Here is a 21217-nt window from a genome sequence, read left to right as displayed (position 1 = left end):
ATATACTCTTTAAGGTATTTGTTTACTCTGAGAATTGGATGCATATTTTTTACGGTACATGGCCTAATATATACCCGTAAATATATTTATTTGTATTCACCCTCATCTTCTCCTTCCTTCCGCTGAAGAAGGTGGTCGTACCACCAAAATTTAAAAAAATTTGTTTCTTCCTTATGTTTCTTCTATGTCTTTTGTCTGTCACGCCTTCGCCTTTCTTCAACCTCCCTTCATTCCGTCCAACGTGTCCGACCAATATTTCCGACCTCTAACTCGGTGTCCCAACACTATTCCCTCTATCGCAGTTTCGAAATTCCATCGCCAACCAATTTGCCATCCATCCGCCTTTTCCCACCTTCGTTGAAGTTCAACCAGCGACGTTCAATCTTCTCACACCATGTCCTTCATTTTGTTTTTCTATCTATTTCACTCTTTGCATTCTTTAGCACAAACCCATATCAAAGGAGTCCAATTTGAAACTTCTCTTCTTCCTTCAACTAACAAGTTTCCGCGCCGTAACGAAGAAGTTCCGTATCTAGGTCTTCCTAGTCTTTTCAAGCCTTTGTTATAGACTCCCTCCTCTTTCCAAATCTTTCTTTAAAATAAAATATTTATCCTTTTAACGTCCCTACTGCGTACTTGACCAATCTTTATCCAAAACACTTCCTAGATGGATGAATTTTTCATTCTCCTGTACAGTTATACTGTGTGCCCTTCAAATATAACGGAACTTTTCCTGTTTATTGAGAACCTCGTCTCTTACTCATTTAATTTTATTCCATATATATCGAAATAACTTTCTCGTAAGCTCTACGATGATTATGTAGGCAGCCTAACCAAAGCTTGATTATCCGCGAATCTGACTTGATCAGTTCCCCATCTACAATCATTACTTTATTCAGTCGTTCCCAATCCTATCATTTACTCAGCGTATGAGTTGAAAAGCAAAGTTGATAGTTGACGGCCCCATGACTAACATTATCCATCCCGACTCTCCGTCCGCTAAAGAGTCGAAGAATGTGTCTACTGCGTTAACATACAGGGCTAGATAACCTGTATAAGAAAGAATAAAGATAAACCCTTAACGGACGTTGTCTTTGTGAGCCCAATAATGTGGAATAGGTAGAATTTAAAGAAAATGTTATGAAATTGCAGTAGCAAATAACATTTTATGAAAAGGAAAAACACACAACTCAGATGCGAACAATATCCCAACGCAGATGCAAACACTATTCCCAAACACCCTTTCGAGTGGCTCGCACTGAGGGCTTACTATGAGGATTTTACTTGTGCTCGTATTCTCTCAGCCACTGTAAGGACCCGATGCGTCTATCGCACTAAAATATAACTTTAAATGTAAAAGACAAAGTGCATATTTTATTCTCGACCTTCTACAAACACTTGCGCAGTCTGAGGCGCACAGATTCTGGATAAGTCGCTTATATCTCCATCCTTAAGCTCTCTTCTCCAATATATTCATTTATTCTACTCAGAGTACTGTGAACACATCGAAATCTACAAAAAAACACAAGTCATTTTTTATCATGTATTAATTCAATTGATTCTATTAACCCGGTGCTGCTATTCCATCGCGCGTACCGCTTTCCATTCAAAACCCAAACTGATCTCCCCATATTAACAATTGCTCTTATCTCAATCCTTTTATTGATAATTCTATGTACTGACTTTAATAAGTGCGTAGTTAAACGCGCGGTATCCTGGTCTCCACATTCAACTGTTTTCCCTCATATAGGATGAGAATTAATGGTGGCCTTACCAAGTCTTCCGGTCCGCCCTCATAAATACTACCAATGAACTCATAAAAATTCTTCCTCCAAGTTTTTATAAACCTTTAGTAGTTCTATGGTAGTTATCTGAAAACGGTCAGCCCCATAATTAGTAGGGCTGAGTCGATTAGGAAAAATTTATCGCCGGAATTGATACATACACTCAGATGCCTTCGAAGTAACACCTTTGTGCTTCCACACACCGCTACCAGCGGGATTTCCACGCCTCGTACGCCCTCTTGAAGGCGGCGCCCGGATAATGCTAAGCTCCCTCGTCACCCCCTGTTGTGACGCTGTCACCGAGCCATGGTGACGTCCTTTCAGCATGGATTTGAGGTGAGGGAAGAGGAAAAAGTCTAGAGGGGCAACGCTAGGGCTGTAGGGTGGTTGAGGCAGGGCCGAGAAGCTCTTGGCAGATCCACGTGAGAATTTCATTTTGTTCGACTGAGAGTACTCGCGGCACCAACTTCGCACACACCTTTTTCATGCCCATACTTTCGATCACAAGTCGATGTACATCACTTTTAGGAATGCTAAGCTCATCAGTAACCACGCGAACGCTTAATCTACGATCCCTGCCCAACAAAACCTTCACTCTTGCAAGATTTTCGCCACTTTTTGAGGTCGAAGCTGTTCTGAACATTCGGCGTCTTCAATATCTTCTCTACCCTACCGAAACAACTTCAACTCAAACTGCCAACGAAAAATACCCGATCTACCCATGGCGTTATCATTATAAGATGGTTGAGCATGTCATGAGTCTCTATCCCAGTTTTTCCCAGTTTCACGCAAATTTTGACGACGTAGCGCTGTTCCAATAACCGTTTCATGACGGAATGTAGCGAGATCACGTTGTAGAAGTTTTGCAAACAAACTATCCGCACCCCGCAAAGGTTGGGAACCAACTGCCACCGGCCTCGAGCCTTTGCTGAGACTCCTCTCCCTCGAACCCAGCCAGAGAAACTGCCGCCCGTCCGTCGGTCTATCCGGAAAAAATAAGTCATACTACTGTAGGATAGACCTTGTATACTTTTCTTCGATTTCATATCACTTGATACCTTTTCTATATCGCAAATAAGTACACCTGGGCCTTAGTTACCCTCGCCGGCATCATATTCTTAATGCCTTAACTGACTGGCTTAATATCCTAAGCATATACCTCTATATATTCTTTCCATCTTGCATGTATATACATGCATTACCTCTCCTTATATCTGCTTACGTTTCATTTTCTTTTCGCGTCTATCTTTCTAATCATCTCTTATGTAATCCATAGCTTTCTCATTATTTTTCTTTTTGCTGCTCATACAGTTTCTTTTGCGGTTTTTGTTATTCCTCTTACAAAATTTCCTCCTCCTCTACTCCACCCATCCCCCTTATCCTCACTCAAAATTTTTAAACTACATTCTAGCATGTCTTTTATTACCAGTTATATGCCATTTCCTTAAGCGTATTCCTTTTTTTAATATATTCATATGTAACAGAAGGCAGGAAAAGTGGATGTAGAGCACTTCAATTGGCGATGGGATTTTGAAGATTGTGAGAGATGGGAAAACGTTAGGAAAGTGAGGAATGGGTAAGAAAAGGATAGGCATGCTAGACGGAATGATGAAAGAGCGAGGAATTGGAGAACAGTTTAATGTAGTGCAGGGTATGAGGTTTTATCTTGTACGTTGAAGCGTGGAAATGAAGCGATGTGAGTCGTACTCAGTCTGTGTCCATCAAAAACATATCTTAAATGGTAGGATACCAATTATAATCTGAGTATATACAAGTAAATAAATCCATCTATATGACATTAAATTGTATCTCAAATCTCTGGACCCTTAAATTTGACATTGTTTTACACTCATGGTCTGGGACGTGATGGCTACATTTCAGGTCTTGACGTTCAGTGAGAACTCTTTTTGAAAAATTCAAAAATGGAATGCACCGGAATAATAGTTGGATTAGAACTTATGACCTTTGGTTAATCAGCGATAAATCCTATGCACCTGGCCAGTGTATAGTTGCCGATAAGTGAGATGTCATCATGAAAAATTAGTGGAAAAAGTGATATTCATTTTCCATCATTGAGCCTCGGTGTAAATAATATTCAGGTGATGTCATTTACGAGCAAGTGGATTTAAAGTAGTTCCCGAATGCTCGGCGACCGGTGTTGGTATGTTACCCGTAAAGGGGAAGGAAGAGGGCAAGTCAACATACTCCAGGATCGTCAAATCGTTTAGTCCTGTTAGTATTGCAATGCTAATACCACATGTGGGCTGAGGTGCGATTTAGATACATCGTCATCAATCCGATGTTCTCTATACATTGTCATTGGATGCTGATATCCACGCAGGGCACCCTGATCTCACGCCAAATTAAAAGGTTCAGACTTTGGTTTTGAAGTTGAATTCCGGAGAGAGAATTTGGAAGGTTTTACGGTCTTAGTTTAAAAACACATTAAATATATACGATTATGACAGTAGCGGTGAAAGAACAAGGTGGTTGAGAATTCGGAACAGAGAATGTAATTGATTCTCGACGACTTAAACAGTCAAGGTAACACCATTGGACAAACCTGGGTAGTCAGTCGCAGAGTTCGCACAAAAAAAACCAGATGATCCTGAGAGATCAACTTGTTTTAGGACACTGGAATGGAAGGTATGCGTGACCTTGGTGTGTAGCGTTCAAAGATTTTTCCCAACCTTTAACTCTTTTCTTTGACCTTTCCTTGAATTTAACCTTAATGACAACGGGTTTTCAGAATTTTTTTAAATTATTTTTTTTCCTTATTCATGCTTAGGGTCAAGAAAATAAAACCACCACATACGCTCATCATAGTCAATTCCCGTATTGTTGGCCTCGGGGTTCTTTCAATATTGGCATATACTTTTTCACCATTTTTCGAGCATGTAATTAATTTTAAATTCCGTATTATTCGAATTTTACACAAAATCATATTGAAATGCGTCATAGCCCAAGTTATGCTGGAACCTAGATGTGGGCAGAGCGTTCTTTTTTGAGTGCTGAGAATTGACGAGCATAAAATGTTTTCGGCCCACGAGCAAGAATTTTCTCTAGGAAGAGAGAAAAGAATTGGGAAACCAATTTACGACGAGTAGACCAGCCAGTTCAACCATCAACTTCCAAAAACAGATTTAAAATTTTCACGCGAATAAAGTAATTAATAATATTTAGCAGATCATGTTTTTAACGAAAGCTTCGCATTTTATTTTTTCCTACAGAATTAATATCTCCAAAAAAACTCGATTTCGTGATTGAAGATGTGTAATTATACACTCGAGAGCAGTTGGTGTGAAAAGTGTGGAACAGCAGTATCACAGTGACTGAACTGTGACCATTTTATATTACGCTCAAAGGTGACGTTTCAGCACCAGCACCAGGTAACGTTTTTAGGGACATTAGCGGTTCACCGTTCGTTATAGAATTCCTGTTTTCACTTCGTGGTTCCGCGCCCGTACCCTCCAATTTTCTCGGTTCTATTTTTGTTCACATGTGAGCTCTGTACCGCAATCAATGGCAAAAGAAGTGCGAAGAGAGCTCAAGATGAACGTTCTTCCCCATCAGATCGTTTTGGTGATGTAATCATGCTGAAGAATAATTAAGTTACTGCATAGAGTCAATGTTTCCATGGACATGAGATGTGGACAATAATGGCGGCGGAAAAGAGAAGATTGGGGGCAATAGGTATATGATGAAGAATGATGCCTTTAAAAGGATAAACAGAGTAAGAGATGATGAAGTACTTCAATGATTGGGTGAAAGATTAACACTGACAAGACGTAGGAAGAAACTAATTTAATATATCCACACCATGATATTTCACTTAAGACCAGTGATTGAAGGGAACATGGAGGTGAAGAATTGCATAGGGATGAAGTACGAGAAGCAAGTAATGGAAAATGTTGGTGCTAAGATCCACGAGAGAATGAGGAGGTTTTCAGGGAACTGGATTGTTGGAGATAATTACTACAAGTCAATCCTCGGATTGATAGCACGTGATTATGAACCGAATTGAGGACGCTTCACTGCGAGAATTCGCTTTCTCCGCGACCTCTCCACCTCAAAAAGCGAGTACACTCGCAAACTTCTTCCGAAAGAACATTTTCCACCGTCTTATATGTATCGTGGATCTTGACTTGAAGGCCTTGAAGTGCTAAAGAATGAAAAACCGTTCGCTTTTTCCTTAATAGAGCGGCGCCATTTAGTTATTTGCTCTTTAACTTCACGGCTCAAGGGCGGATGTTTTCAAGTCGGAGCTGTTTGTAGGGTATCTCTAATTTAAAAGAATAACAAGAGAGATTTTTTACAGTAGTTCGAAGTAGCAAAACGAAGTACTAGCATGAGATCTTTAGTGACTCAAATCCTTGCCGTGTTTAATGAAGATAGGAAATGACTAGTAATAATTATAACAATATCTTATCGTGGAAAGAGAGTGATCTATTTATTTACTTACTTAGACATTGATAATCATCGACTGTCGATTGGCTCACTTTATTTATTAATTTATTAAAGTCCACATGCGCTGATAGACAGTGTCAGGTGGCTCACAAGTCCCAAGTAATCACAAAAGATAATAGGTAAAATCAGTAGTAAGATGCTCGAAATAACTTACGGTTGCTAAGGTGAACCGTTGATTTACATGACGTTAGAATTAAAACAGAAATAATAATGTCAACGACTGAAATTTATTCCACAGAAAATGATGAAAAGAGGTTGTACTATGGGTATTAAGTTCAAAATTACACACGCCAGCAGCCAGCTGCAATCAACCCGAAGGTTGGTTTGGTTGGTGGGAGTGGAGTTCACCTCGTACTAAGTGAAGGCAAAAATTCATATACGGCGTGTGGATTTCACGAATTCAGATCCTCGCTCCTTTACCTGGTCTGCCTATACGAGTTCCCCATCAAGTCCAGAATCCAGAAAATCGTATCGTGTGGATTTTTATCCATGTTTATCCGGAGGGATCATATGTTTTTGAACTTGGTACACTCTGGTCAATAATCGAAAGCTCTACGCAATGGACTACGATACCTCAGATTCATTATAATAATTTAATAATATTTTCAGTCACGTCTGGCTTTGCGAAATAATAAATCATGGTAATGATCATAAAACGTGTTTTTATCCTTTGCTTCTTTGTCTTACTTTTATGTCATATTTCTTTTGGAAAAGGAGTGAGAGAAATCGACCGGAGGGTCTGGGATCGATTCCAGATAAAGCCTCCTGTCACCTTCAGCCTTTCGCCCACTGCTGTGCGAATTTTTGAGTATCAAAAAACCTAGGAAACCACAGACGGTATAATGAAAGAAAGTGACGATGAGTACGAGGGGAGCACTACCCTCATCTATGAAAAAAACCTACGGGTTGATTACAGCGGGTATCTACAAAAGTCATCGCGTCAATCAACCTGAAACTTGTTCTTGATCGGTGAGGGAAGAGACCACCCTGAACTGAGTCTCAAGGCGTGTCAAATTCACACATTCATGGTTGGGCGGAGGGGGGGATAATTAGCTCCTTTTCCTCAAACAACATTATCAGGCATCGGCAGTTTCAGGGGAAGATCTTGTAAGACGGCCATGTCTCTCTTAGAGACACTTTCCATGATATATTTTTTGATCGGTTCCAACAAATTGTTTAGTATTATCAAGCTGTCTAAAAACTGAATGAATTTTTTAGGAGAACTGCGGAAAATGCCGTAGGATTAACAAAAGCAGAGTCACCTTCTGATTTGCACTTAAGGAATGTACTTCGAAAAAAAAATAATTCGAGTCGACCGGGATTCGAACCTGGATCCCTCAACTTCCGGCAGTGTCTTAGCCATAGTACCACTATATTGAGGCGTTCTCTTACATTATGCATTTCTGGTGCGAGTTTCAGGCAAGGCAAATGATTTAAACTCAGTTAAATGCTTGCACTTCATAAAAATTGATGGTAACTATTCAATCCTTACTGATTTCAGTCTTCTCTCCCCCCACCCACGCTCAAAATCGTGATCAGGAATGTCTCTCATGCCAAGTGTCTTCACGTGACCAGAGAAGTTCATCATTCCTACATTTTAAATTTGGAGCAGCTTGGTAGCCCAGTGGGTAGATCCCCAAGTGGGATTTTCTGGTTACTAGGACTTAGCGTTTGACCAAATAGTGACACAGAGAAGAAATTGCCCAACGTAAGTGAAATGCCTGAATTACACGCATTATGGCTTACTCTGGGGTAACCTCTACCCGCGCCTATGAAAAACCATCCTCCTGGTTTCTTAGTGTGAATATTTGCAGATTTTTGCCTGGGTTGTTATAAATCCAGGGTTTGAGACCGGAATCCACTAGAAGAGGCTGCCCCGTTATACAATAATTTTTGCTAATCACATAACGTCTAGACATACCTACTGGGCAATATTTTTTCAAATATGTTCAACAGCAGCGAAATTTCTTGAGATAGTACCAAGTCCTTGGGCATTTCTTCTTAAATTGTAAGTTTGTTGAAATAAAAAAATTGGAATACCAAAATAGTTTATTGCGATAATTATTGTTCGGTAGTCTACCATTTGTGGTAGGTCTTGGATGGGCACAAGATTGAATACGCTTGTATTTCTTAGCCTGGCTTAACAAAATGCAGCCATACACACCATACTATAACAAACTGTTCTTTATTTCCCATACAACATATAATATACTTCAGTAATATACTTTATAAGTCGACGCATTATTATACTTTATTGTGAGCGTGGTATTGCGGTATTAAGCGAAACCTCGTCTATCAAACTAACCTTTGGTTTAACAACAGTGTTTTTTTCATAATCTATTATAATAATCCCTCGTATGTAGAACTTTGTTCAACATGCTTTCTGCGTAAGAAAGATTTCTATGTGGTGAACGGCAGAGATGGCGGATTTAATTTTTTAATTCGTGAACGATAGTGGATTGCATTTTTCCCAGAGTATTACAACGCAATAATCATCCCTAAAGGTTCATTTAATGGGTGAGTGTAGAGCCTCAGAGTAGTAGTAATTATATTCCTCACTCTATGGTATAGCTCACCTTCTCTTAATATTATTAGTCCTAGGGTGTCAAAATCCGCAGTGATAGTCAGAGATAACTCCATTAGAGCCATACAAAAGCAGCGATCGAGTTTCGTCGATCCCGGGAATCTCACGGCACAGAACAAATCACTTGCCGCACGGGTTTCCTAAGGGGATGGGGACAAGTAATCAATTTTCCAGTGACGAGCGGGGAAAACGTGGAAGCTCACGTGCAGAAAAACGTCAAGGCATGTGGTCGCATGTCCCTTCGCTATTGAGATAATTATAAAAACTCTCCCTGCCTCCTTTCACGTTTCCTCCGGCACACACAGTGGTGACTCGACAGCACCCGACCGGCTCGTGCAACGTGATTGCCCGCATGTCTGCCGGACCTTCGGCGTTGCCTCACCTGCACGCAGCCGAGAACGTAAGAGTCCGGCTTTCATAATTTCGCACCGAGTTCGCAGCCATTAATGCCGTGGGCCGTAAACGTTATTGCCTTTACGCGACATAATTGGTGCCTCAAGTCAGGTATATATCAATTCGAATTCCCGCGTGAAAAGTTAGAGGGTTCACCAAGTGATCAAGACGTTGCGAAATCAATTGTTGCACCGAGAATCATGACGGATCTCAATTGAGCAACAGCTGTGCATGAGTTTATGGCAGCTTTTGAATAATTAAGCGACCATACTCCAGAATGAAGCTACCCTCGATATTCCATCGGCAACATATTGTTTTTATTTAAATGCCAACCGCGATTATATTTGTTTTTTTACAGCCAGATTTATTATTGCTTAATGTTGAAAGGTAATACCGCCAATAAATCGAAATTAGTCGGGGTAATCGGCCATATCGCTGTCTCCGTGGAGAAGAAAAATAAGTCTTCAATTTGACTCTCTTTAAGCCCGTGGCCCCTTCGCTGCCCTCGCTCGCGGTCGTAAACAAACGTGCCAACGTATTCGCTTAATATGTCAGCAGTCATCCGGAAGTAATAACCCTCTTATGAGAATTGTGTCATGCTGAAGGACTCAAGTCTTGTTAGTAAATCTCAGGTAATCTCAAATGCAGAGACATCATCTTTAGGAAAAAAATGTTACCATGGCACAGACTTAAGAGGTTTTCTTTTAGTAATATTTATTATACCAATGTCGTATTAAGGTACTATAATCCTAGAGAGTGTATCACACTGTGCTTGCTTCAGTTACTCAAATCGGGATTTTCATTAGTAGATGGAAACTTGGTGGTTAAGTTTCGGAGGAACCCTTTTAAAGGCTTCAACTTTCCTTTCGACTTTCGGCTATTGTGCAGCCACGTTCCCTTTTGTTTTGAGTTTTCGTGGACGCCCGTTTTGGAGAAAAAATAATGCTCATCTTAATGCAGCAATCGTCAGGCCCTTGAAAAGCTCCTGCTCGTCTTTGATTGGTCGTTGGATTCAAGAATCGGATCGGAAAAAAATACGTATCGTACATGTTTCTGTTTTCAGTGCTGAAAATCGAACTCACCTCATTAACCCGCAATAATCATTGTTAAATTTTCAAGCGGACTTAAGAGTATTCGAAATGCGATCAAGAGACTGCTTCCATATTTCAAATTCCATGCTATTTGCTACAGTCTGCCGCGACCTACTTAGGCGCTCAATAGTGAATTAGAATTGAATATATGCATAATGAACACCCTATGTATAATATATGCATAATGAACACCCTATGTATACTATATGCATAATGAAGTTTGTGCCACCTGTTGGTCTTCCTTCTTCTGCATCTGCGTGCCGCGGTACAATGGTTTGGGGAGAAGGGACTCCGCGGATAAGATCTGCGGATTAAAAAATAAAGCCGTTAAGTTGGCCGTTTTTCGTGAACACACTTTCCGGTAGCATGTAAGTTGTGTAGGCGAAGTATGCGACGCTTTCCTTTCTCGTATTTTCGAACCAGTATTATGCAAATCATTTCCCGTTAGGCTTAAAATATGTCTCAATATGAAAAATTCTAGAAATAAGAACGCAAATTTTAACCTCGCTCCGATTACAGGTTAATAAATAAAATACGTGTAGTTAATTTCCAGAGAGGATTCGATTTTTGGGGTTTCTCGTCAATTTTGTACGTTGACAACGTGAAAATGGGGTTTATTGCACTGGCGGTTGGTGCCTTGAAATGGTCGGTAGAATCCTTGGCAACATTTAGTTACGAATAAAAAAAGTTTAGGCCTCAAAAAGTCTCCCAGTTCAGGGTTGGATATGAAAATTGAAATTTCTGAGAGATTTATTTAAATATGAGGCAAATTCATAAGGTAAGGCACGTTTGCTTATATTTAAATATTGGCGGTTCCAAACACAGTGTTACTCCTGCAGCGCCATCTACTAATTCATTGAGAAACTATAGCAGCATTTGTTTCGTTTCAGAAGTCGTTTGCTTGTCCGTGCATGCAAACAACTGTCCGCGAGAATCTTTCATCCCGCCAGCTGTGAAGTGCGATCTGTCATACGATTCTCGTATGCAAAAGGATTGTCGGCTGCTGAAATTCATCGGAGGTTATGCCTAGTTTATGGACCTACAGTTATGAGTGAAGGAAAGGTTAGAAAATGGTGTCGGGATTTTAAAAATGGACGAACAAATGTCCATGCCGAAAAGCGAAGTGGCAGGCCAGGTATTCTGACCGATGAAATTGTTTCGCAAGTGGAATAAAAACTGCGATGTGATTGTCGATTGACGATTAATGGCCTGGCTGAACAATTTCCTCAACTTGGATGCACTACTGTCTACAATAGTGTCACGGGAAACCTCGGATACCACACATTGTGTGCAAGGTGGGTACAGAAACACTGCGGCCAAAACCAATAAGAAAATTCAAGATTTTCGTTGGGAGCTCTTGGACCACCCACCGTACAATCCTGACCTTGCACCTAGCGACTACTTCCTCTTCTTGCACTTGAAACAGTGGCTCGGTGGGCCACTGTTCGAAACCGAAGAGGAACTCAAGAACGGTGTTGTCAATTGGTTCAACTCTCAGGCGGCGAGCTTCTATGCAGAGGGGTTAAAGAAGCTGGTGCAGCGGTACGAAAAATGCTTAGAAGTGAACGGCGATTATGTAGAGAAATGAAGTAGGTTTGTAGCTTACTAAAAGTGCCAATAAAATGTGTTTCATATGAGTATATTTTTTCCTGTGACCAAACGGCCCCTACTTTCTGAGCATGCCTCGTATATACCGTGAACTTCTGCATTTTAGGAGCCTTATTATCAAAACTACGATGAAGTAACCGAAAATGTTAGTTTAACCATAAGAATTTGGCATTGGATTCGAAATATCATGTAGCAAATTTTTTTTTACCATTTTCAATGTTTTCTTAAAATACACACTTTACCTCAAAGTCTTACTCAGCCTTACCATCCCCTACATTTTAAATCACGGCTCTACTTATCCCCCAAGAGTTCGTCATCCTTATAAGTGGCCTATTCAACACCCTGAGTTAAGAAAGTATAAAACACATCGTGTTGCGATCTTTCGTGTTTAACACCCAAAATTTGGTGCTATTTATGCACGTAGTCAAACCTAATGTAACCTCTTAAAACAGACACGCCACTGAAATTTCCTTAAGGAAAAAATGACTTGCGTATTAAAAACTGTCGGGAGAAATTTCAAGGAATGGGTTAAGTAGACATTAAGAATCATTACGATGCTGAAAACTTTGATAGAGGGGAGGAGGTTGGGCGGCCGACATAGGAGGAAGAAATAATAAGCCATTTTGGATGGTATGTAGTTAGGTAATGACGGTAAATGGAGCTAAATATTAATACACTGCAATACAAATATTTTTTATGAATGGAAGATTTTTTCTTACTGGATGAAGATACCTAAGATGCATTTCCATCATGAAAATTGTGATGTATAATGGGCAGAATTCATGGATATCTCAGAAGGTGGAAGTAGAATGGAGGGATGAGCGATTCAAGGTTCCAAAATGTGTACAGGTCTCAGACTTCTCAGTTGCTTGTGGAGAATGGAAAGTCAGAATGGGCAGCGTAAAGAAAGGAGGTAAGGCAAGGTTGTCCCTTATCACCCACGGTTTTCGACCCAAACATGGAGGAAATCATAATAGATTATAATTTCATATTTAAAAATGCTGATTTAAATGGAGTGAATGGATGATATTGATAATGATGACGATTAAATGGATTAAAGAAATGCGTGGGGAATAGCTTACCTGAAGAAGGCCGAAAGCTTAAACTTACTTGAATATAAGTGTCCTTTTACGTGTTTTCTATTTATATTTATTATTTTGGGTTCTATTGTGCCGTCATATTAAGTGTTATATTTCCCATTTGATTGCTTTTGCAGTATGTGTGTACATTTGTGGAAAGTACGGAACGACACCAAGAATTAGGAAGGTGAATAATAAAATTAAATTAAGGAAACATATGCTAGAGCAGGTAAAACAGTTTGCCTATTTAAGAAGTGTTTAAGATGAGGTTGGATGGAGACATTAAAAGAAGAAATGCATTAGACAAAAGGGGATAGGCACCTTAAGTGAAGATGTCAGGAAAATAATAGTGAAGATTATAATATGGTGTGCAGTTTAATATGACTCAGAAACTTGGTCGTCGAGGCAGTAGGATAAAAGTAGTAGTTTGAAGGTCTTTGAAATGTGGGTGTGAAATAGAATGGAGAAAATAAATACGTTAGGCAAAAGGGGATAGGCACCTTTAGTGAAGATGTCAGGAAAATAATAGTGAAGATTATAATATGGTGTGCAGTTTAATATGACTCAGAAACTTGGTCGTCGAGGCAGTAGGATAAAAGTAGTAGTTTGGAGGTCTTTGAAATGTGGGTGTGAAATAGAATGGAGAAAATAAATTCGTTGGAAAGGAAAACAAGCGATAACGTCCTAGGTAAGGTAGGGGAATAGAAATGACTGTTGGAAAAACTCTAAGAAGGTAGGACAAGTGTATGCAGGAGATACTGAGAGGCGATGGGATACTGAAGACGATAAGAGAGAGGAAAATGTTGGTAAAGCATAGTACGGGGAGGAATATGATTGGCGATTTGAATTCGAATGAAAGGGAGGCAGAAAGTATGCATAGATAAAGAATGAGTTAATGCAATACGTAGTAAAGTGTCTAAAGAGATTTTTGTATTTTGTTAGTTTAGGATTAGAAGTAAAGAAGTGTGTAATGCAGGGCTCCTCAAAAACCTAACATAAGCCTAAGACTACTACTAATAATAATAATATAACTTGACACTATCTATGTTGAACCATTTAAGAGACCCAAATAATTAGTTGTCTTTCTTTTCCGAATTTTTACCATGATTTTGGCGAATGTGCGAGTACCGTTTTAGTCTTATTGGCAGAAGTATTCATGTTTCAATTTCAACGACCATTCAAAGTCATCATGGCAGATTCTCTCCGTAGTCCTGACGATGAAACGACTATTGGATCAGATGTTATTTACAATTACCAAATGCTTAAGATCGCGAGAACAGAAAAGAGAATTTGGTCTAGAAATCGGGTTTGTAGGAGAACGTTAGGGAACGGTACGGGACGGTTTTGACGATTCTGCGAAATGAACTGCTGAATGGTGATATTGGCAATTACGTTAATTATTCATTCTTAAAGATACTTCTGGCTCTTGCATTCCTCTATTAATCTCCGTGAGACTTCTCTCGTGCAATAGCACATTTCCCGGTGAAATAAAGAAAACTGGTTTCCTCCGAAAAACAATTCCAGATACGGTAGCATCTTGAAAATCCACAGCTGATCTGTTTTCACTTGACTGACTTCAGTATATGCTAGAAATTACGTCTTTTTACCTGGTTTCAATACTTAAAATGGAATTCGACTTGTTCATCGAATGCGATTCTCTCTTCTGCTGGAGGCGATCTTAAATATCCTGACATTAGTACTGAAATTATCGTGGTGTTAGTCGGTCTTTGGGATCAATGACCGGCGTTGATGGTGACAAATTATCGAAATATTCGTGAACATTTTCCGGGTGATTTACCGGCCGACGGGAGACCGCAAGTTGTTATTCTGTGGATCCCTACAAAATTCAACCGCGATGGAGGAAGTTCGGAAGTAAGACCTTTCGTCACGTTTTCCCGCATTGCCCCACGGTAAGATCCGACGGTAGCGGAACCCACTCCCGTCGCAAGAGTCAAGAATGCCGGCAGTCTACGCCCCCGCGGCTCATGGCCCCCGGCTGGTATAATGAAACGTATTTAACTCGGCAGCCATTCAACCTTGACGGATTTCGCAACAGCCTACATCACCGCTGCCAGCACCGGGTTTCCCACTCCTCCACTCCATCTCACCACGCACAACTCCCACCCATTGTGCGAGCGTGTGACATTCTACGGTCGCCCGGGACGTTCCGCAAAACAAACGACATTCGAGAGCCCGTCTCCCAACGGAATCTCAAGGTACCGCGAGCGAGCGAGCTCAGTTGCCAGCGGAAGTCCCATGCGTCCGCGAGGCGGGGCGAAATATCCACGTCGTGAGTGACTTCATGTCCCCATTTGCGGCCCGTGAGACCTATTATTCTTACGTACTATATCGATACGCATTAGAGTATATTAAAAGCACGTCGTATATCGATATGCATTATGTATTTCCAATTTTTATTAGTGGTAGACAGCCGTGATGTCACCGGTCAAGAGATCTAATTGTGGGAAAAAAACGTGTCACGCCGGCAGCGGGGAACTCTGATATTTCCACGAGGTGAAGGTGTTAGATGGAAACAAACGCACGTAATTACGTCAACGGTCGATTGATTGGGCAATGGGCTGTCAGGGAGAAGTGATGGTTGTGTTACACGAATGAGAGTTCAAAGGTGTCTCGGAAGAAATCTTTCCATGGTTATGGCAAAGTTCTAAGTAAACCTATATAAAACTATAAAAACTTGGTGCGCTGCAGAGGAATGTGAAACCACCGTCAGTAAGAAATAAGAGAAAACCCGTGCATACTATCAAAGCAACGTTATGCAGAGATATATTTCTGTTACTAACGTGTGGATGGTATCAAATTAAATTTTCTGATAGCGCTATTAGCGTTCTTCTAACAATGGAAGCAGAAGTATTAACTCCGTAAGAGCAGAGTGGATGGAGCCCCGAGTCCGCCTTTCTTTGACATTGTGTCCTCGATTAAAACATTTTAGTCTTCTAACAGGGCTTCAGGGAAGAAGAGACTCTCCATAAGCCTCCTGGTGCATTATTTAGGTCTTGGATCACGATTTTTTTCAGGTGAAATCAAAATTTTAATTCATCGTCGCATAATATCTCCATCGTTGCTGTAGGTGAAATGAACATGTTTCAAATTGTAACGACTGACGCTGACGCAATATTGGAGTCAAATGAACGGAGCCTGTGCCATATAAACATTAGAAATTAATCTCAAAATATAACATTAATGTATATTTGCATAGAATATATTTGTAAACAATTTTAATCTCTCTAAATTGAGCAGTTATCGTAGAATCTTCTCAAAATTTGCACCGGTTTGGGTTTTCCTGAAGCTCTAGATTTTTAAGCGCACGATTGTAATTGTCAGACGTCATTGTCGGTCTTCCGACAACGATTTTTATTTAAATTGTTATTTTAGTGATCTAATTGAACACGCCAGTTCAAAAAGTATCTCAATAACTTTAGGGACAAGCCAGACCAATGATGTTGCAGTAAAATTTGTTAAATTTCTAGAAACAACCATGTCCCGCAATAGCAAAGGCGTTGTAGAGCCCTATTTTCACCTTTCTTCGTAACTCAGAACTAAAGATCTTTGATCGACTGGTTACTTTATTAAAGTAGAAAAATTTTTAAGTTTCCCTTGAAGTGTTTTTCCTGAGGAACATATGAAAACGCACTTCAGAGCCCAGAATAAAAATGCAAATACAGTTCGTGCATTACACGCGATTGAAGATTTAGTCAGTAGAAAAATGAATGTATAGACGTTTCGAAACAGAATCATACAGAAGTGTAAAACACAGGAAAAATACATAACATGAAATAGTGCAATATAGCGAAAATACAAAAACAAGAATTTTTCAGAGCTTGAGGGCAAAGTTCATAAATCAACCAAAGTATTTACACGTACTCCATTCGTACCACTTAAGGACGTGAAACGAAATGAAATACGTAACGCCGTTGATGTTCTAAGAATATTTCAACCAGAACTTGCCCCGGAAAAAAGCATCAAATCAAGCCTCGTTCATTTCTGACATTGTCCCGCGTTGATTCGTTTGTGCCGTCAGTTTGAATATTAAGATTTTCGTTGATGATATCTTGAGCTGATACTTCTCGCTGTCGGTTGTACAGGTTGGATGCGCAGCTCTCCAATGATTTCAGTGCCGACTGTTCCATTAGACGTCGCTCACTCCATGCAAATGTGACATTAGTGTTCAAGCATTAAATCATATATATCTACATTCATGAGTGGACATCCATGCACACACGCAGGATTGCGTTGTGTAATGATGATGCAGCGACAGTTCAAGGATAGTTTAAAAAAATATGATAGAGAAAGAAGAAAAGCATATACATCCTTTGTATGGAAATGATACTATTACCGTTGACGCATAACTTATTTTTTTTGCTTTAAAATGATGGTTTGACGATAGAAATGAAAAATAATTTATGCAAAACTTCTTCACAAGATCATTGTATACATCTTATCGTCACGTTCGAGACGTCCTTCGGCGTTCATACTATGAAACAATATTCATTTATAAGTTTTTATGATAGCAGCTGCATCTGCTCTTGTTCTTTGCATAATTATAACTTGAATCATAAAACGCTTATTGTTTTCAGCAATTTATTTCAGCCACCATTTGGAACTGAAAATGATTATACCTTTATGTTCGGTGGGATTAGTCCGTAGTCAAACATCTCGTTGATTGCTTAATTAAACTAACGGTTTTCAACCATGGCAAAAATGTTGATTCCTCTTTATGAAAATGTTCCAGTTTGGTAATTTATCCCGAAATGAATAAATTTTTAACCAAAATAGGACGCACGTTGTTTAATAAATATTAATATCCGGATATGTTCATAGAATTTAGAATAAATATATGGATAGTTATTTAAAACAAAATTTTCTGTATTTCAATTTATGATTAAGAAGAAGAAAAATGTATTCCTACGGTATGGTACCTTGGAGCATGAATCGTACCAATGCCTAGGATGCAGCTCAGCCAATCATACTATAAACAACCCATTCGGACTGATCAAAACATTAGAAATACAATCGTTAATTGAGTATATATGACATAGATGTGTCCAAGGTTGACTTGCATGAATGGATGGATGGAAAGGAGGGAAAGACTAAGTAAACAAAAATAAAATAAGAACTACTTAGAGCGCACACTGTGAATGAAGACGATGGACACTGAAAATCTCATGACCTCACCGCAGAAAAGCATTAGCATAAGGGATTGCCATTAAATTATTTGCATTAAAAATCCTCATCTAAGATTACTTCCGTCCATGTATTAAGTGCGTGATTTGAGAGTGTCTGCTTATAGGCTAAAATGGGTTTAACACAATTTAATCGAAACAGGTTTTTCTGCTTTTTCAATTACTGCACTAAATCCCGTTTCAACTAAAATTGATGTTAGAAACGTAATCGGTGGAAATGCAAATCATTAAATTAGCTTCGTTGCAAAGAAGTGGAAATGAAAGTCTCAACTGGATGAAAAACATTTTTTTAAACTGATTTGGTTTATATAACTTGATTTTTATGAATGGTGTTTTTGCCACAGTACATGCTGATAGAAGAAAATGTGTAGCTTTAATCACACAACACCAACTTGATAACTTTCGTGCCGTGGTTCATACTAGTCTATCCTCAACATTGTGTAAGATACGTTCATTTGCCGATGTTGCAGTGGTTTACCATGATATCCGTGATCCTGAGGACAAAGCAGCTTTGTCAGATGACCTTAATGCTATGCAACGCTGCGGCTTTTCATGCGGTTTTTTTCTTAATTACGGGTGGTGCCCTAACACCCCCGCCACACGCCCTTGCGGCGGCTTGAGGGGTAATGTATTAAAGGTAGGCTTTAGACTGGACAACACTACATATCTTAGCTTCGTGTCACAAGACACACCCTGGTGCCACAGACGACAGAACAACGTACTTCAATTCCGCATATTTTCTGCCTTCCTTCTACATTCCGAACAACATTCCCCTTTTTTACGTCCCCCAACTTCGGCTGCCTAATATCTACCTCTAATAGCTTTTATAAATTATGGTGTAAATTATTACTCAATAAAATAATTCCTTTTGCTACCAATATGTGTACGTGAGGTCGTTAATATTACTAGGATCGTTAGTACCATTTATTGGCACTACGAAAGCTATTGACTTATTGATGATTCCCGCATCTATTGAGAACAAGGCAAAATCCTTCCAAGGGTGACGAGTAGGGTCGGCCGACGCAAGGACATCCAATTAAAAGCTGGAATGGCTCTCATTGTGGCACTGTCTTTTTCCCGTCTGTTCTCAGGCTGGTGGGGAAGTTTGAAATGAGAACTTTTCTACTTTGTGGGGATACCAGCTCTAGCCATCGACAAAAACAAAAGGTTAGATTCAGTCAAACGAATAATGAAATACACTGACGCATTGGGGCTGGGTCATGTTTAAATTTCCTGGTCAACGAGCCTCTCCTCCGATACTCTACCTTCCTCATTTTCATTGTTTCATTTTAAGAATGCTTTTGATCGAAAAAGCTTTTTGAACATGGCTATGACAACATGGTTTGCTAGCTTGTTGCTTGGAAGGTTTCCCCTTGCGAACTTGATCTCCGCGAAGGCCTACTACGCAGATCTCTATATATGGTCTCAACTTCTTGGTGCATCCTTTACTTTATCCCATCTTTTGACCAAGAATTCTCTCGTCGTTTGGTCTCCATTCGATAAAAGACCAGAACACTGCCAATTACTAGTATTTCAAATGGATTTTCATCGGAGGTTCTTACCAAATTAGTGAGCATTCATATTTTCCAAATGTTCCTGCCCTATTCTCAATATCAGTACTGGTTTGACAATATTGTTTCTAATTATCGAACACTCCTGCTTCTAATCATTAAATATTTTGGGTCCCTATGGTAGCCTAGTGTGTAGATAGTTCGGCTCCGGACTAGAGATTTCTCAGCTCAAATTCGGATGATGCTTCTGAACACTCCCAGTTACAAGCAAAGTGTACGTCATTCTGTCTGCTAGGTCTTTTATTTAAAAAAATGTACTATTGCAATACGCAGTTGACAGCTCAAGGATATTTTGTTTCGCGTATAAATGTAAGTAAAGGAATGTGTAATTTGTGAATACATCGAAATCCTACCATAACCCGGAAAACTACTGCTGATCCACATTACATGACTGATAGTAAGGAGCCGCCCATTACCCTAACGTATGCATTTCACATGTTCTAGGGATCTTGGATCGATTACTGTTGTTTTATTGTGGCAAAAATATTGAAATTAAAATTTCAATGTTTAGTGATCCTAAACGCCGTCTCGAAGTCTTTTTACAAATATCTCCAAGGACTCAGTTCACAAATCCCCGCAAGAATACCATTTTTGTATCCCTTTTCTGTAACGAACCAGTGCTTTCTATGGTTTTCCCATTCTCTCATTGATGAGTAAGCACAGTGGAAAATTTGAAAATGTATTCAATTCATGATTAGCAAGCCATTGGAGAAATCGTGAAGGTTAAGTGTAATGCTTAGCTTGAGACAAAGTAATTAAACAAAAATGCATTATCCATTTCGTTTGGTTTTTAATTTTTAAAGCGACCGCTCCATTGTCGAACTATCTCATCAGACGACGTCCGTTCTCCCTTTGTCTCTCCCGCGCAGATGTCACCTTCGGGTTCTCCGTATGCTGCGCGCCCCAGCACCCCTTCCCGTGGGTTAGCGCGGTGGCAGCGGGCGGACCGGCGGAGGAGGCGGGCCTCCAGAGGGGCGACTGCCTCCTCACGGTAGGGCGCACGCCGCTCGTGGGGTTGCCCGTGCAGAGCGTCGCCCGCACCATCCGGGAGGCCGTCGCGGCGTCGGCCGAGGACTGCGACGCCGCCGTCGTCGAGGTGTCTTTCTGGCGGCCCAGAGAGGAGGCCGCGGCCGCTTGCTGGGATGGGGCACCCCAGGTGAGAGACCCCCCCCCCCCGCACTACGCCGGCCACTTTTACATTCCCTGTTACTGAAACACGCCTGCAACATTTAAAAATTCGCATTGAGAGAGGACACCAGTTTAAAGACGATGGGTAGTCTCGATAATACTATAAGTTACGACTAAATAAACTTTAAAACCTACGAGTACAGACACCCTTCATACCTTTCAATGTAGAAGTAGGAAAAGTGGAATATAGCGTCGTTTTTGTGTAATGAAGGAAAGCCAATGTCGAGAGAAAGAGTAAAGGGTGCCCAATT

General features: G+C 40.2%; 1 protein-coding gene across 1 annotated transcript in view; it reads left to right on the top strand.

Annotated features, from left to right (window-relative positions):
• The window catches only part of LOC139696379 (uncharacterized), a 102051-nt gene that overhangs the window by 18899 nt on the left and 61935 nt on the right, over window positions 1-21217 (top strand). The window contains exon 2 of the mRNA XM_071595127.1: window positions 20648-20934. Coding sequence (XP_071451228.1) covers window positions 20648-20934 — 287 coding nt within the window. The remainder of the gene's footprint in view (window positions 1-20647; window positions 20935-21217) is intronic.

This window comes from Hetaerina americana, unplaced genomic scaffold (assembly GCF_022747635.1).
Source record: "Hetaerina americana unplaced genomic scaffold, ioHetAmer1.1.p SCAF_7, whole genome shotgun sequence".
Lineage (NCBI taxonomy): Eukaryota > Metazoa > Arthropoda > Insecta > Odonata > Calopterygidae > Hetaerina > Hetaerina americana.
This window is presented reverse-complemented; position numbering and strand designations above follow the sequence as displayed.